Source organism: Melospiza georgiana, chromosome 22, assembly GCF_028018845.1.
Source record: "Melospiza georgiana isolate bMelGeo1 chromosome 22, bMelGeo1.pri, whole genome shotgun sequence".
Classification (NCBI taxonomy): Eukaryota; Metazoa; Chordata; class Aves; order Passeriformes; family Passerellidae; genus Melospiza; species Melospiza georgiana.
Genome location: NC_080451.1, coordinates 9,338,783 through 9,356,301, shown reverse-complemented (window position 1 = coordinate 9,356,301; position 17,519 = coordinate 9,338,783). Strand labels below are relative to the sequence as shown.

Sequence of the window (17,519 nt, the reverse complement as noted above, 5' to 3'; positions counted from 1 at the left end):
ACTCAGGCTTTAACTCTTCTGGTTTTGGCTCTTCAGGGCTATGTACAGAAGCCAGGCTTTTCCTGCTTCCAGCCCTTCCTCTGGAGATGGAAATACTCGATTTATTTCGTTCTTTTTGTTCTTTCTTTGAATCTTTCTTCTTTTTGCCCACTGGAGACTGAGGGGGATCAATGGGAATCTGAGCAAGAGAGGAGTGAGCAAAGACACAGAGCAAGGAGGTGACACAGAGCAGGGGACAGCAGGATGATGGTGACAGCCCACAGACACAGTAGCTACAACAGACAAATTTCCAAAAGTGTAAAGTTTAAAAATTAGGTTGAAATGGACATATTTTACTCCCTCTTAGAATAAGAGGTCTCCTCTTGGAGCAGATGAGTCTCTGTCTCATGAGTATTTTACCTGTTTATCTCCCAATCCAAGACAACCACAGGTGCTCACATAAATTAACTGACCTGGGGGTTGCATATAAATTCCATAGATGCTGTAAATCTTCAGGAAGTTTAAAAGCTTTTTATTTTCTTTTTTTTTTTAAGAGTATTTCAGTTGGCCATAAAACCCTCTAGGAATAATTGTGAGCAAAAAATTAAATGATTGCTCAGTGAACAGGCCACACACTGAGTGCACAGTCACACCCTCATCCTTCATAGGCAGGTCCCCCACAGACCACAAGCTTGGGCTTCATTAATATGCAAATAATTTTATGATAAAAATACCATCCAGAGAAACAAATCTCTGCAAGTGGCAGCCCAGCAGCATGGGCTGTTCTTAGCATTCCTTACTTGTGCTGCTGCCCCTGGCACAGCTGCTGTGCTGAGGCTCCGTGCTGCCTCCTCCCTGACGAGCTGCTCCGACAGCGCCGGCCTGAAGGACACTCGGATGGAGCTTTTCTGGGATGGGAGAGCACACACAGGAGGGGCTGCAGCCCAGGAAATGCCTCTGGCTGCCCTGCAGGGCTCCAAACCCTGCCCAGGGGGCTCAGAGACCCTGGCACAGAGCCCCAGACCCCTGTGCCTTTGTTTTTTCCGAGGGCTCAATCAATCACTAACCTTATATGAAGAATTACAAGCCACGAAAGTTTAAGTAGAATGATAGTGAATTTATCACAGGGTGAAAAATAGATTTTTGGGGTTTTTAGACATTGGTTTAATGTGGTTGTTTCTAATTAATGGCCAATCATAGTCCAGCTTTCTTGGACTGTCTGGTCAGTCACAAGTCTTTGTTATCATTCCTTTTCTATTATTAGCTAGCTTTCTGATGAAATCTTTTCTTCTATTTTTTCAGTATAGTTTTAATATTATATATATATATATATATATATATATATATAATATAAAATAATAAATCAGCCTTCTGAAACATGGAGTCAACATTCTCATCTCCTCCCTGGTCCTGGGACCCCTGTGACATCCATCACACACTCCCATGAGGCATTAGCCAGATTTGGTGCTTAACCCTCCAGTCTGATTTAAATCATTCTTTTAAACAATACAAAACATTCCAGCTATTCCAACAACAACTGATGTTTGGAGCTGTGTTTACAAGTGACAGCCTTTGTAAGGATGCAGATGATCAAAGATTTGGCACAACACCCAGCAGTGAAAGGGAATTTACCTGGCCAGGCAGCAGGGTTCCCACAGAGGGTGTGATGGCCACAGGGCACTCCTGGGGCACGTGGAACTCAAAGGAAGTGGGGCCAGCTGGGCCAGGGCTGCCTGGCACAGGGTGGGCACTGAGCACATCCACAGTGGCTGAAGACACCGAGTTCAGGGCTGTAGCAGCAAACTGAACCAAGGAATGAGACAATTCAAGAGGTGGGTGGACTCCAACTGCTTTGCATGACAGCTTGAATTGTCTAAAAATAAACACATGATAAATTGTCTCAGCATAAAATAGTGTCTTAATCAGCCCGGAAAATAGGGAGCTAATCCTGTAGTCCCTATTTAAGCAGAATTTCAAGCTTGCAATGGGAATTTTGCCTAAAGATGAACAATAATACTATCTATTTTTAATGCACAATTGGCCAGAGTCCCTGCTTGAATTCTTCCTCTGTGAACTTCTGGAAATACATCCAGTCAAATCAAAGTTTATGCCATCATTATTGCAGTAGCAATGGCTTAAAGCATAGAGCATTTATACAAAAAAGAATTCCTTCAGTAATTGTGCTGAAAAAGCAGCAGAGCACTGCAGGTTGAGGGGCTGGAGCTTTGGTGTAGGACAAGGATAGACTTCAGGAGGGGTGGGAAAAGTCATCTCAGTGGAGGCAGATGTGAAAATCAAGGATGAAACCAACAGGAACTGAGCAACAACTTCTGCAACTGAAAATTCCCACCTGCCTCAGGTGATAATCCAGCCTCTCCTCCCCAGGACAGGCAGGGATTCAATCTCTGAGCTGGGTTAGCAGTGAAATTCAGATTTTAGCTTCCCTGCTGTCCATCCATGAACACACCTGTTGATCTCTGTCCTGCAGGTGAGCTCAAAGCTGTACTCCTTTGCCTTGGTGGCTTTAAAGATTATGTCCAGTGTCAGGCTTTCCAGGGGAAGAATAATTCCAAATCCATCGTTGGGTTGAACTTCAACAAACTTCAAAATGGCAGGATAAGAAATTATTAATTAATTTATCAGTTTACTAATAAATTAAAATAAGATAATATTGGCAAGATTAAAAAAAATTGTTATTAAATGTGGAACTGTCAGGAAAAGAGAAACCTTCCAGGGAGAAGTTTTTGTCTGAGTCAGCGCCCAGAGTCTGAGGGGCAGATTTCTCATCTCAAAGTAACTCAAAAGGCATTAAATCCATGAAGTCAGATTTCAGGAGAATCCCTTCCTCAGCTTCTTCCCATCTGTGGAAATCACCTTGCTCTAATGTTTATTTACTCTTCATAGAAAACTGAATGAAATATGGTGAAAATCCCAGCAGGTGCCCTGAGCCTTTGAGAGCTGATTCCTGTGTGGGGCAGGGACAGGGGCAGTTCCTCACCCACAGCTGTGCAGAGCTTTGTGCTTGAGATGAAGATGCACACTTCAAGCTCCTCAGGAAACACATCCTGGGGAGTAAAGCTTTCCTGAAGCTGAAGTTAACAATTCCTTTCAGCTACTCCTTGATTTTAATCCCTAAGCCAGCTGAGAACAGGACAATGCCCAATGAACTGCCAGGTTCCTCCAGCTCTGATGCCAACATGCCCAACATTTCACACTGTGATCACCTCACCCTGCCACTATGGAGCTTGAAGAACAAATTTTCTCCAAAAAATTATTCAGGAGACCCAGCCCACATGAACCCAGCAGCTCTTGTGATTAAATTTGTGCTTCAACATCAATTTCCAACCACTCAGAAAGTGCCCAGGCATGGCTTGGGATGGTTCCAAGGAGCATTTTAAAGGGAAGCCTTTGGGCATTTGGTGCAAAGTGGGCACATTCCACAGCCACAGCCCCAAGCCAGTTTTATTTAGGGGTAAAAGTGTCCCAGGTGTTCTTTTAGGAGATCTTTTGGTGTAAAAACCCAGGAATTCTGACAGGAAAAGGTGAGGAACAGGAAAATCTCCTCGCAGGGATTTGCACTGCGTGGCAAATGCAGAGGGAGATTCACACACTGCAGGACAGAGCTCCAGCAGCAGGATTCCCATGCAAGAACCAGTCATGATTTATTTACACTCACACTGAACACGTTCCCATGACACTGAAATCTATTTTGACAGCAGAGGGGGTGTGTGTGGGATCAGTCCCTACCTCTGGCAGTCCCACAAATCCAAACTCCTGTGGCAAGATGGATTTGTTTGTTAGGGTGACATTTGCCTGCACAGCTTCATAGATCGTGCAGTACCCAAAGCTGATCTGTGCTGGGCTGATTTCCAAATCAGAAGTAGTAACAATGGCATGGACAGTAAAATTAACTTTTTTAGCCTGAAACAAATGCAAGAGAACAGGATAAAAACTCCATGTGTGGGTTGTAAGGACAGGATTTAAATGAAATGTCATCCAAAACGAAAAGTGCAAGAGAAAGTTACTTTGTTCCTTGACAGTAACATGAGATCAGCACTGAGGAGAAAGGATTAAACTTCCTAGATTGCAAATATGAGACAAGAAAAAATGATCAAATCTGTATCAGCACTTTAAGCATCTTTAACTATTATCACAGAGCCTCAATTAGTAAAGAACTAATCTAAAATTAGGTATCATTAAGTGAAAATTCACTAAAATAATTTACATCAATTATTTTATGTCAATCTGATAATCAGCATCACAAAAATCCCTGACCTTGTCCATGATCAGGATTGTCACTGGGGCCTCCAGGATTCCTGTCTCTGCATTGAAATAACTCCCTGCATCTTCAGGAAGGGACTGCCTGAAAACCCAAAAGTACAAATCCAGTCAGTGCCATGAAAACATTCTGACTATTTTCTCACTAAGTGGAATAATGAATTTTGGATGGATTATTTATGAACAGAAAGAAAAACAAACTGAATCCTGTTACTTAAGGTCTGAAAGTTTTACTATTCACAGCTTTTAGTCTTCATTTAATTGTCCTCAAATTGGAGGACTCACCTGGTTAAGCATCAACTCCAGTTCTTCACTGAAGGGAATTCTCATTAAAATTCTGCTTGCAAGATAAATTCAAATATTAGAGAAAATGGAAAAAGATGGGTGGAAGAAAATGCCAATCAAAAATGAGTGACCTGTGAAGACCCACCTCCTGACCAAGGGAAAGAAGATGCAGTCAGGTCAGGAATATTCTGGATTTGTCCCAGATTTCCTTCAGCCTGGCACCCCCAGGCAATGCTCTGAGCAGGAGGGCATGGGCTGCAAGGCACTGATGTCAGAGTGATTGACCTTGTACAGTTGTATTGGATTTTTTTTTTGTTTTTAAAGACAGGATTTTGGACACACACAGGATTTTAAGGGCGGTCACAAAGGTCAGCATCCATTTATCCTTTTTTTGTTTTTTTTTAATGCCATCCAGACAATTAAAATTCTGAAAAATGAAAAGCTTACACTCTAATCAGAATATGAACCCTGTGGATCTTTGCTGCAGCCCCAGCATGCCACCAACCCAGCCCAGGCAGTGGCTCCCTCTGAGGTTAATGATCAGCCTGGGGCAGAACCACTTTGTATCAGAGATATCAAATGAACAAAGCTGGAGCCCAGCAGTGCCTGATCACCCACCAGCCTCAGAATTCATAAGGAATATGCAGGTTTTCTGTAGGTGAACATCTTGCTGTCACGAGCTCCATTCCAGAGCTTCAAGCCAAGACAATACAAACCTGGAGCATTTTTAGCTCTGCTGCTCTATTTATATCTCAGAGCACCAGAGTGAGCTGCTTCCTCTTCTTGGGTCTCCACAGTGCTCATGTTCTACTACTACTCCTGGAATTGCCTGCAACTCTTTAATGTATTGTTAAAGAACAAAAATAACACCCACTCAGTCACCATGGTGATCCCAAATCTTGCTGTTATTTTGCAATAAGGGTGATGTTCAAAGATGTTGGGAAGTTCTTTACACATTGAACTGAGGTTAAGTGCAAGGGAGGAATTTTTATAGCCTTTACTTTGTCACAGGACATGCCAATAGCAGAATAAATTAACCTGATTCATAATAATCCAGAGGGGGAAGAAAATACTTATAACTGTATGGACACAGGGGTGGACTCTAAATTAGCTGCTGTACCTTGGGGAAAAGGTCCTGGAATCCTTCAGAAAGTTCCATGAAAATGGCACAATTAAAGAGAAGCACAGAAGACAAATCAGATTTAGATTGCCAAGACCAGTTCCAAATGCAGAGAACTGCAGGATGTGGTGTTTGGGAATTCTGAAAGGCAGCAGAGTAGAGAACTTGTCTTCAACTGAGCAGGAAATGTTCAAGCTCCCAGGAGCTGGGTTTGGGAACACCTGCCCAGGAATGTCAGTGTGCACAGAACACTCAGGAGGAGCTTCCCAAGCCTTCAGGCAGCTCCCAGCTCCCTCAGCACTGCTGAGTGGGGGCTTCTTTTCCCTCTGTGTCACTTGTGCCACAGCTGCTCTATTAATAGAGCTCCTAATGGCAGCTCAGTGCCAGCCCTGACGGAAATGTGTCACTGGCTCAGTGCTTCCCTCAGCTCCCAGCACTCCCCCTGCTTCAGGTCTTTAAATCATCTGTACCCTCAAACAGCCAGATACTTATTTCGTGTGTCAGAAATGCCTTAATCTCATAAAATCTCCTTTCTGAAGCTTCCCCATTTTTAAAGGAAGATTAAGGTTCTAAATCCAAGCTCTGTCTGCATCCCCTCAGAGAGGGAACAGTGCCTCACAGCAGCTGAGGTTCAGGAACTGAGATGTGTCACCATGTTACTGTTGTTGTAATCTGATGGGATTTGAGATGCTGCAAGAACTGTAAATACTCTGAGTTCTTTGAATACAAACCTGGTGACAATTTGGCAGTCAGGATAGAATCCAGAGGTGCTGAGCACATCTGTGAGAATCCAAACACATCCCTGGGACTAAGAACCCACATCAAAGAAGCAGCAGGTTTGCAGCAGCAGTCAAAGCCAAAGACAGTGAAGTCCATATGTCATTAATTATTTTTTTAAATGTCCTGCTAAATTCTTTAGGATGGCAATGATGAGGTAAATAAAATGAACAGCAGCCAATGGGAGCTCTGGTATTTAAATTTTTAGAAACTGGAATTGTTTCCTATCACTGGGCTGTGTTTGTATTTGTAGATGTTTTGTAAAATGGAGAAACAAAACTTGCTGCGATAAAGCTTTTAGCATCAGACGTCACATAAAACACCATGTGAAATTCATTCAATACCTTCATCATTTGGACAAAAATGTACCTGGGGAGGAGAGATATGGACAGGAAGCCCAAGCACTCTCACCTTAATTAGCAAGCACAGGAGTTCTTGTCCAGAAATTATTCAATCAGTGAACCATGAAGCAGCCACCTGCCTCAATAACCTCCCCCTGGACAGGAATAGCTTCCCACAGAGCAGAGCAGCCTAGCAGGAACCGAGAGCTCCGAGTGTCACAGCGCTGCTGCCGCCACAGGGGGGACATTGCCTCACAGCCCTGGCAGCCAAGCTCATTTCCTCCTGGAGCATCTGGCAGCTTCCAGGGGGACAGCAGACCTGCACTGCAGCAGCCCCGTGAGCTCCAGCCTGGACAGCAGGAGGGAACAATAACCCTGCACAGCTTTTCCACTGCCCCTGCCTGAAATCCTGAAAGATTGGAGTTGGGTTAATGTTGGTTACCTGGGCAGGAACTTGAGCTGGGCACTGAAGGATGACTGGGCCTGGATGTAGCCTGTTTTTGGAAGCAGCTCCACGTGCTTGCTCAGTTCTCTGCACACCTCAAACTTCAAACGCAGTGTGGTTGTTGCTCTGCAAACACATCAGAGGGGCTCAGGTGCCTTTGAGGCCACTTCAGTGACTCTGGAGTCTGAGCCCTCCTGCCCCCAGCCCTGCATTGCAATCAGAACAATCCTGAGCTTCCTTTGAAAGTGATGGGCATGGAAAAGTGCCACAGCAAGCTCACACAGTTGTGTTCTCTTTTAAGTACAGAAAACAAGACTTGGAAGTTCTGTAACAAACCCAGCAAACAGGGCTCCAAGTGATCCACAGAGAACTGTCAGAGCTCAGCACAGCTCAGCCAGGTCAGGGGCAGCCACAGCCAAGCTATTGAGGAATATCAACTGATTATTTGCTCCTAACACACACTGGCTCTGTCAGGATCAATAGGATGACTGAACCTTGGTGATTTCTTTATGTGACCTGTCCTCCACCAGCAGAGATTCTGCAGGGCTGGGAGTCACAGCATGCCTGAGCTGGTCCTGCCAGCTCCCCTGCTAAACCTTGGGATCCATTTGCCCTGGAAATGGCACACTGGGAACCAGGAATCCTCTGCCTGTCTGAATTCTGGCCCTATCATAGCACAGCAACAGCCATGGACCATCCCCTGCTTTGGAATTTTATGCCTAAGTGCAAAATTGCCGAGCAATTTACAAATATTTCAGCTTGTCATTCTCCTTCCCCTGGACTGGTTTCCAAGCTGTCAGGCCAGATGGTCTCCTCTAAATCAACAGCTACAGCAAGTGGGGCTGGGAGCTGCAATGATTTCTGACTGTTGACAATCTAGGAGAATTATATACTACTTCATTAAATCAGTGCAGATTATAACCTGCTGAAGAAATGACTTTTTAAAATTATTTCTATTGAATACAATTCTGATAAGACACTTTCACCCTTTATGCTGCTTATTTTTGCTGCCTGATTACCACAGTCTTCTTGACCAGGAAAAACCCAAATTAAAACCCAGAACAAAACCAATATTAACAACATTTTACATTCCAGTTCCAGAGGTATCTGGCTCTCTTGGAAACTTTACCTTCCCCTTGAGCTACAGCCTACAAGTCACAGGCAGGCTCCAGGAGGAATTCTCCTCCTGACACACCAAGGGAAGGGGCAGGAGCTTCTGGAGGGAGAATCTGCTCAGGCCACAACAGAAGGATGGAATCAGTCCACTTTTGTAGGATAAAAAGTTGACACATGGTATTCCTGCACATGAAATACACTGAATTTCAGCCTACCTGACTGTATAACAGGCAATTTTTGCTAATTATGGAAATTGGGTGATAAATCAAAACCTTGACTTGCCAAGGTGCTAAGGACAGGCTACTACATATTAAGTGCTCTTAATTTAGTGCAACTTGGCAAAGGATCAGCAGGATTTTTCCCTCAGTTAAGAAGTTTTGCCCTAAGCAATTTGACAGCTTTTATCTTTGAGATCCCCTTGAACTCTTAAGTTCCATTAGGAGAGTTATTCTGTTTCTATACTTATAAGTTTTATCCCTGGGTTATCTAGACCAAGTAAAATCACTTACATAACAACTTGTGCTTGTCATATCTGTAAGCTGAATTTCTGAGATAACAGCTTTACTCATTTCTTTCCAACTGTGAAGAATCTCTGCAGTCTGTAATTCTGGTAAGAGGTTTAGAATGGATGCCTTCCATAGAACCAATCTCTCCCCCACCCTCCCACAAACCCACCCCAATCCTATTGAAATAGACTCTAAGAAATGCAAATTGTTAAAATAAGAATTCCATAGTGACTGCATTAGGTGGAGGGAAGACACCCAGCACCTGAAGACAATTAAATGTTCCCATAAGTACTTTTAATAGCAGGAAATCTCCAGAAGCCAAGGAGTGGAATATTCCCTTTATATCACAGTGCAAACAGAACCAGCCCTCAGATGTGACTGACTTGGACTCTGAAACACCCAGATATGTTCCCCTGTCAGTCAGTGTCTGCTCACTCTCTGTGTCACCAGAGGGATCTGTCCTTCCAGTGGAGACCTTAATGGGTCAGGAAAAGCTGCACCTTCCCCATTTCAGAGTGAATGCAAAAGGACTGACATGATTTATCCAGCATCTAGTTCCAGGTCTGGAAAGACTCTCATGAAACTGGTTTCCAGATCCTAAGTCACCCCAGGACTTTAATTGAATGTAAAATAGCTGAGAAACAACAAAATATTCCTACATAAAATTCCCTGGCTGAATCAGCCCAATGTGCACTTAATTTTAGATACATTTATCTCCCTAAACATTTAGTGTGCAGATTCCACATGAGGAAACTGTGGATTTGCTGTTCCCTGGGGGCTTCCCAGCTCTCCCCAAGAACAGGAACAACACTGGGAATGTGGCAGGGCTGGGGAGGTGTGGGGCTACCCCACAGCCAGGGCTGGTGTTGGGAGTCCGGCTTAGCAGGATGCCCAAAATTTCCAGAGCTCAGAGGATGTGCCCCTGCAGTGCCAGGGCTAGGGGCATCCAGGGGCAGCTCACCCACAGTGCCAGGGACACCCAGGGCAGCTCACCCACAGTGCCAGGGCCAGAGGCAGTGCCAGGGGTGCCCAGGGCAGCTCACCCATGGTGCCAGGGGCACCCAGGGCAGCTCACTCACGGTGCCAGGGGCAGTGCCAGGGGCACCCAGGGCAGCTCACCCACAGTGCCAGGGGTGCCCAGGGCAGCTCACCCACAGTGCCAGGGGCAGTGCCAGGGCCACCCATGGCAGCTTACCCACAGTGCCAGGGGTGCCCAGGGCAGCTCACCCACAGTGCCATGGCCAGGGGCAGTGCCAGGGGCACCCAGGGCAGCTCACCTGCTGTGCACCTCCACGCTGTCCTGGTACAGCCGCCCGTACAGGCAGATCTTGAGGTCCACGTTGGGCTGGGGCACCCAGATGGGCACATCCACAGAAACTCCAATGGCACTGAAGCTCAGCTGGCAGGGCAGCAATGGCAGGGGATTAGTTCTGTCTGTCTCACATTCTTACTGACTTCCAGCAAGGATTTCTGCTATAAATGCAGCTGAGTAAAATGTTTTATTATTTGTAGTGCAACAGGTTCTTTAATGAGGCAGACCTAGGAAAATCATTTGCAAAGTAAACCCAGGATGTTACAGTGCCCCAGCAGAGAAACACAATTCTACTTTGGGTTGGATTCCTTGACAGGGAACATGAAAGAAGAGCATCTGCCCATGACATTGAGAAGAATTATTTAAAGTGCCTTTAGCTGAAGTGGATGGGCCCCAGTCCAGGCTCCCCTGGGGCTGCAGCTCCTCCAGGCAGCACAGAAATGCAGGGATTGCAGCACAGACATGCAGGGATTGCTGCACAGACATGCAGGGATTGCAGCACAGACATGCAGGGATTGCAGCACAGACACGCAGGGATTGCTGCACAGACACGCAGGGATTGCTGCACAGACATGCAGGGATTGCTGCACAGGGCTGTGCTCCCTGCAGTGCCCAGGCCTGGCACCAGGGCCCACAGAGCTCAGCCCTGCAGAAGAAGGATCTCACAGCAGGATCTGCAGCCCAAGGGACAGCCAAGACTGGCTGCTGAGCTGCTGGGAAGTTTGTCTTTAATTTTTGGCAAGCTTCTGTGAACTGTTCTAAGCAAAATTTGGCTCCCAATAAAATTTAGAATCACAATATGCTGAAGTGGTAACTAAAGTTGTCACCTCTTCCAGCTTTCACACATCAGCTTCACTACTGCCTCTTAAATAATTCCAATTCTGATAGATCAGAAAGAAAATAAACTAGGTGGGTTGGGAATAAGGGAGAATATTTCCCCATTTATTTCCAGGACATGAGATGTTTTCCAATAGGATGTCTGATCAAATGGGAATATCAGGATTATTTGCATAGAAATTAAGAGAATTAGCAGGTTTAATAAACATCCTGCATCAGAAATAAGAGCTATGACTCCCATAAAGCCACCTAACACATAAATCTTGAGAAGCACACAAATGAGAAGATTTTAAACTATTTCCCACATGGTTTGAGGCAGGTCACTCACTGGTTTGCAGTCTGGGTTGTCAAACACGATCACAAACTCTGCCCTCACGTCCCCAGGGACAGCTGGAACAAACAGGACTGGGATTTTCACTGAGCTGAAGGGTCCAATCTCACCCTCAGTCACCTGAGCAACAACAGTGAAACTCTAGGAATTGCATTGAAATAAAGAGGCTGTAGATACTCACTGCACACATACTCCTCTACATCTGGTTTGGAACTAAACTGAACTCACTGTACAGGAAAAATCAGAACCAGAGCAATAAAATGGCTCAAATCTGACATTTCCCAGACATTTTTCCTACCCCTCCTTGTCTGTTGCCACCAGACTTTGTTTAACCACAGAACCACATAGCAGAAAAAAAGAATTAATTGTGGCAAATGTGAATTGCCACAAAAAGTTCTATGTTAAAAGGTCTTAACCTCTTTTAGAACAAAAAGTTAAACCTTTTGTCTCTATAGATCAAAAGATAGGGGAAAATTGTGCTGTGATTTCATTTTAAGAATTAACTGTGATACAGTGATGTCCAGTGGGCTTGGAAATGACCATGTACTTTAGCAATTTATTTGATGCAGGCTCAGCCTAGTGAGATCTTGTCTGGATCTCAGGACATTCATTACCTTTCCAAGCATAATTTCAACTGGTATTTCTTCAGGAGAAACTTCCATTAAATTATGTTCATTGTCTCTGTCCAGATGTGATCTGGTATTTAATTCTCCTGGACCAAGTTGTTCTGGGGAAAGAAACAAACACAAAACAAAATAAAATGCTGGATATCCAATAAACAATATCCAACAAGGCACAAGTACATTAATTTGAGTCAATATTGCAAATCCAGGCATGTATAGCCATGATGGGAAAATCTGAATGTCTGCAAGGAAATATTTGTTTGGCCATCCAGCTTTAGTCTAGTTTGGAATTCTACCTGAGCCTTCCACTGAGTAACAACATGAATGGTTCAAAAATACAGACTCAGCTGCAGTGGGGATGGCCTTCAAGAGCAATTCCAGTGGCATGAAGGAATGCAGCCAGAAGGACCTGCAAAAACCACCCACAACCTTTCCATGGAACCTTCAGCTTCCTGAAACTGGAATCAGTATTGGGGAGAAATGTTAAAGAACATAGATAAGAAGCAAATTAAGAGAGTATTTCATCTACAAGACTGGATTTTATTAAGCACATAGTAAACATTAGGAATGAGATGGAAAATGTCTGAGGAGGTTCATCTTTCTGCTTCCTTGTTCCTAGAATTACAGACTATAAAAATAAACCTGTCATGTGGATTGCTATTCTGAGAAGTGGGGATTCAGTTGCTGAGACAGGGATGATGTTCACAATTTTGCAACTCCTGAAGCTGGTTGTGTTCTGTGTTCTTCTGAGTCTGAATTGTTGATCACTAATGAGCACTGAGGTTCTCTGCTGCTTTTGATATAATGGTGTCAAGACATTATTTTTAGTCATTTTCCATGAGGCAGCACACAAAGAAATCTAACATTACTCCTGCAGTGATGAGCTACTCCATTTACTGAGTAACTTTGCAAACTGAACTGCTCAGTTCCTTCCAGGAGATTAAGCTGGCTAAAGCCTGGCCTGGGGAAGTGCAGGGGTGGTTTCCAAAGCATCACCTCACCTGTGGCACTGCTTCTCTTGGGTTCCTGGGCTGCACAGGGGACCATTCCCTCCCTGGGCTCAGCACAGCTCTGGTTTGGATCCCCAGCTTGGTCTGGGGAAGTGCAGGGCTGTGTTCCACAGCATCACCTCACCTGTGGCACTGCTTCTCTTGGGTTCCTGGGCTCCACTGGGGTTCAGCCCCTCCCCAGGCTCCACACAGCTCTGGTTTGGATCCCCAGCTGCCACAGGGCCTGTGCTGCCTTCCTTTTCCTCTTCAGAGTCACTGGGATGTTCAGTGACCTGTTAGGAAACACAGAGAGGGATTTTCTCCCATGGCTGCTCCTCTGCCTTGCACCAGCTCCAGTTCTACCCAGCAAAAGTTTTATGCAAATCAGATTTGTGTTTTCTTGCAACAGTTCCATGTTATAAATGGAGAAATGTGTTGCACTTTCCAAGAACTGCACATTCTACAAGGTCTTTATCAATGAGCAGATTGAATTTTTTGCTGGCTGCCCCAAACAGGTAAATAATGGAACAGGAGCAGTGCAGTGTAGTGCCAGTTACTTTACAATTAACAAACCCAACATTTTTCTAGTGGAAATCCAGGCAGTTTTATGTCAAAACTAAGTCTGGTGAAACCAGCCCTCTCTTTATCACACCCCTCACTTGATTGCTAGTTTTGCAGCAGTTCACATGTTTCTGCCTTCCACGAGTTGAGATTTTTAATGACTCTGTCAGAATCTCCTCTTTTAACTGAAGTATTTTCTCCTAATTGTCATGAATGTGGAGAAAATGGGAATCGTGACATAAATTACTAAAATACTTAAAAAAATCAGCATTGCTGGTTTCCCCATGCCTCACAAGAGAATTGCTTTTACCTTCCAATACTTGGGTCTAACAGATTATATTTACACCGACCCAAATGTACTAAAGGTTGGACTTGATGAACTTCCCAAGTCCTTTCTGACCTGAGTTGCTTGGTGACTCTGCACAAAGACTGCACAAACTGCACCGCACCTCCCAAAGCAGAACATTTCTATTCCTTTAGGGAAGTGCTTCTGAACCCACCACGATAGCAGGAGCAGCTTTTGCTGCTGCTCTGAGGGGACTTGTGGCACCTGGTGACGCCCAGACCCGGAATCTGGCTCCCAGAGCGCCGCTGTTTGTCAGGCTGATGGGCCGTGAAATTGTCTCTCCCACCACAAGGCTGCCAAAGTCAATGAGCTCCTTATCCAGAGCCAGCTGTGAGAAAACAAACCATTAATTACCACTGGCCTACATAGCACTAGTGTCAATTAAGTGAGCATCAGCTTTTTATAATAATAATTATATTATCTACATGCTTAAAAGAAGTGTCTTACCATGCAGGTTTTGACTGTGCATTTCAGTGGAACAGAAAAAGAACCTGTCTGGGCCATAAACATGACTGCTCCTTCCAGTCCTTTATTTATCTAGAAAACAAAACAGAAAAAAACCCTGAGTAATTTCAGAAGATTTAGCCTGATGAAAAATATTTTCACTCATTCTTTGAGTACCATATTAAAATGTATCTTTACTGAATCCATGTTTCCACTTTAAAACAGTCTTTGTGACAGCTTGGTTAACTTGAGCTGGGCAAGATTATAAATATTTGGAAACTTGCTCTCATTTGGAGGCATTTTTCCAAACATGTCCTCAGAATTTGCCTTATGACAATTTATCAGAGCTTGAACATGCACACAGCTGTCCCTGTGCAACAGTAGCTCTTCTAAAAATGTAGGGTTTTTTCTTGTTAACTGTTAAGAAATTCAGTTAATAATGGTTTTAATCAGACCAGTGGCCTATACTAGGATTCTCCTCACTATGCACTTACCATTGGCTTAAATGTTACCAGGAACTCACAGGACATCCCAGAAGACATTTTGCCAGGTGGGTCAAAACTATGGAGATAATTGAAATAAAACTCCAAATTAAAGCTGTGGATGGAACACCCAGCTCCTGCTCTGGTAACAATGGCAGATTGCTTTTTCCCCCCCCCTCACTTGGACTAATTATTAGAAAAGTCAGAATGAGTGACAGATTAATGAAAGGCTCCAGAACCCTGCTGCAACTGGGAAACAACAAAGGCTGATTCTTTATTAAGGTTTTATTCAGAAAGACTCCAAGTGCTTTTAAAAGGCAAGACAGGGACTGCAGCCAAGGAGGTGAAGCTGAGGCTCAAAATCAGCAAGAAGAGGTGGAACTGCCCAGTCAGACAATTAGGAAGCAATTTCTCCCATTATCCATTTTAATGTTGCTCTGTAACATCTCCCCTGTCCAAGCACAAAATGAAGAGGAAAAACCCAAGGAGGGAGCTGCAGATGATTAGAGAAAGTGCTGCTTGTTGCCAGCTGTATCAAAATTATCTTGAATAGAATCTGCCACTCATTTCATGGTCTGTGTGAGGCAGGGAAAATGCCCATCAGAAGACAAGACATCTCACAGCTGCACTGTAAATGAAATTATTGAGGCACTCCTGGAGCCTGGCAGAGGAGCCAGAGGAGATAAGGAAGTGCTGTCAGCCATGGGAGCCCCTAAGCCAAGTGAGACATGGAACACACTCGCCCTTCACAGCTTTATCAAAACAAAATTAAACTCAAACCAAAGCAAAATGAAACTTTTTCAGAAAGGGAAACACTTCAGAATTTAGGAGCTTAAAATGCAGACAGAGAATAAGCACCTGCACGCTTCTGAACAGATCCTGGCAGTTTCTCCTGAGGAGAACTTTAAGGAATGGTTCTTTATTTCAAATGTTATCTTGATAAAATAGTTCTGATTTAGAGCACAAAGTGTCAGACACAGAAACCCACACAGAACCACTGTGCTAAGGAGAGGCTCCATGGGGTGTAATGCTGCTCATTTTAAGCACTGGAATAAAGCTTTTTATCAGCAAATCCAGCCCTGTCACTGATAACAGCTCCCAGGTGTTGTCTGTAAATACCTGGGCACTGATTTCAGGACAGTGACACCATGGCAGTGTAGATCTGCTGGGTATTTTCAAAATACTTGGCAAAACTATTTTGTAACAATTTATGTCTGGTTCTACCTGAGATAAGCTTTATAGAGATCAGTGTCCACAGGTCTGTGCTCTGCTGATCAAATTATTAATAACATGAAAATGGAGAACAAAATCCTAGATAATTTTTGCTAGCTATCCTGCTGGCAAATGTAAGGGTAACCAATTGAATTTTAAAAAGTTAATTAATTTATCAGACATTGAAAAATCATTCACAATTCTTGATATTTGGAGAGTACTTTGAAAGGCAATTACAGCAAGGAAAGACTTGGGCCTTTCAGAAAGCATTGTTTAATTTTTAGTGAAAAACCAGAGGTGCTGATTTACCATATGCAATTGTCCAACATTCTAAATGAGAGAAAAAAAATCAATTTTTGAGAGCAGGAAACCCTCATTTTGTCAGATTAGCAGCTTCAGGCTTTGTCACAGAAATTAGACACGTGTAAGTGGGTCAAAATTAAATCCCCACACATGATTTTGAACCAGCCAGGAGCTACACATGGAGCAGAGCAGGTTTAGGAGCTGAAGGGCTCTGCTGTGTCCTGCTCAATTATCCACCTCCACCAGGCTGGGAATTAAGAGTTCCACACCTCTGGAGCAGATGGATCCAGACTTTCCATCTCTCCAGGAAAGTTGTTCAGCCAAGAACTCTCTGTTCACATTCCTGGGCACTCTTGTGGGGACAAAGTGGGCAAGAAATGGCTTCACCTTGGGGCATCCTGTCCTTCTCAGATGATCCAGAAATTCCAGGTGTGGTTTATCCCCACAAGGACAGCGGGCAGTGAGCTGGGAAAGGAGCTCTGGAGATGAAATCACTTGCAGTGGTGAAACAACTCATTTATTCCCTGGGGTGTCACTAAACTGTCCCACAGGTGCCTTCTCCAGGCCAGCAGAAGGGTTGAAACCTGAACTTTCTCTGTAAGCCAAAGGAATTCACCTCCATGTCTCCTATTTGTTCATAAGCTTCACTTACACACAGGAACTTTAGCATTTTTACTTTTAGGCTAGACTACAATATTTTTTGTTTGTTTGTGTCACAGAATTCCAGTTAAATAAATTCTTTTCACTACTTCATTTTTAGAGAAATACTACTTTTCACAGCTTGCCTTTTATATATTTAAAGGCTCAGTCCAGCTCCAGAGAGAGCTGGTGTCTGAATTCTTAAAAAGAAACATTTTGTGGATATCTCCTTTTGTTCATTTATAAACAGTGAGATAAAATTATCAATATAGTTAAACTGAGACTAATTTGCAATCTCCCAAGTAGACACAGTGCTTCATTACATAACCTGGCAGCAGGATTACAGGAATAGATTGATGGGAAAGACCACAGGATTGCAATTGAAGTGTTCTTTGCTCTGAGATTGATTTCCTTTATTTCATTATTTTTCCCTTCCTTTTCTGTTGAATTAAACTGTGTTTATCTCAAGCCACAAGTTTGACTATTTTCCCCCCCATCCCACTGAGGAGGGAGTGAGGAGCTGCTCTGTGGAGTTTCTCTGCCTGCAGGGTCAACCCACAACAAGCAGAAATTTCAGTTGCTGCAGAACTGGG

At 43.9% G+C, this 17,519-nt stretch overlaps 1 protein-coding gene across 1 annotated transcript in view; it reads right to left on the bottom strand.

Moving 5' to 3' along the window:
* Positions 1 to 17,519, bottom strand: part of CFAP74 (cilia and flagella associated protein 74) — a 36,389-nt gene that overhangs the window by 8,106 nt on the left and 10,764 nt on the right. The window contains exons 15-28 of the mRNA XM_058039444.1: positions 14,785 to 14,851; positions 14,294 to 14,383; positions 14,001 to 14,174; positions 13,085 to 13,232; positions 11,942 to 12,054; positions 11,325 to 11,447; positions 10,125 to 10,246; positions 7,223 to 7,351; positions 4,255 to 4,342; positions 3,727 to 3,900; positions 2,447 to 2,580; positions 1,612 to 1,852; positions 780 to 887; positions 3 to 178 (exon numbers count right to left, since the gene is read on the bottom strand). Coding sequence (XP_057895427.1) covers positions 3 to 178; positions 780 to 887; positions 1,612 to 1,852; positions 2,447 to 2,580; positions 3,727 to 3,900; positions 4,255 to 4,342; positions 7,223 to 7,351; positions 10,125 to 10,246; positions 11,325 to 11,447; positions 11,942 to 12,054; positions 13,085 to 13,232; positions 14,001 to 14,174; positions 14,294 to 14,383; positions 14,785 to 14,851 — 1,887 coding nt within the window. The remainder of the gene's footprint in view (positions 1 to 2; positions 179 to 779; positions 888 to 1,611; positions 1,853 to 2,446; positions 2,581 to 3,726; positions 3,901 to 4,254; positions 4,343 to 7,222; positions 7,352 to 10,124; positions 10,247 to 11,324; positions 11,448 to 11,941; positions 12,055 to 13,084; positions 13,233 to 14,000; positions 14,175 to 14,293; positions 14,384 to 14,784; positions 14,852 to 17,519) is intronic.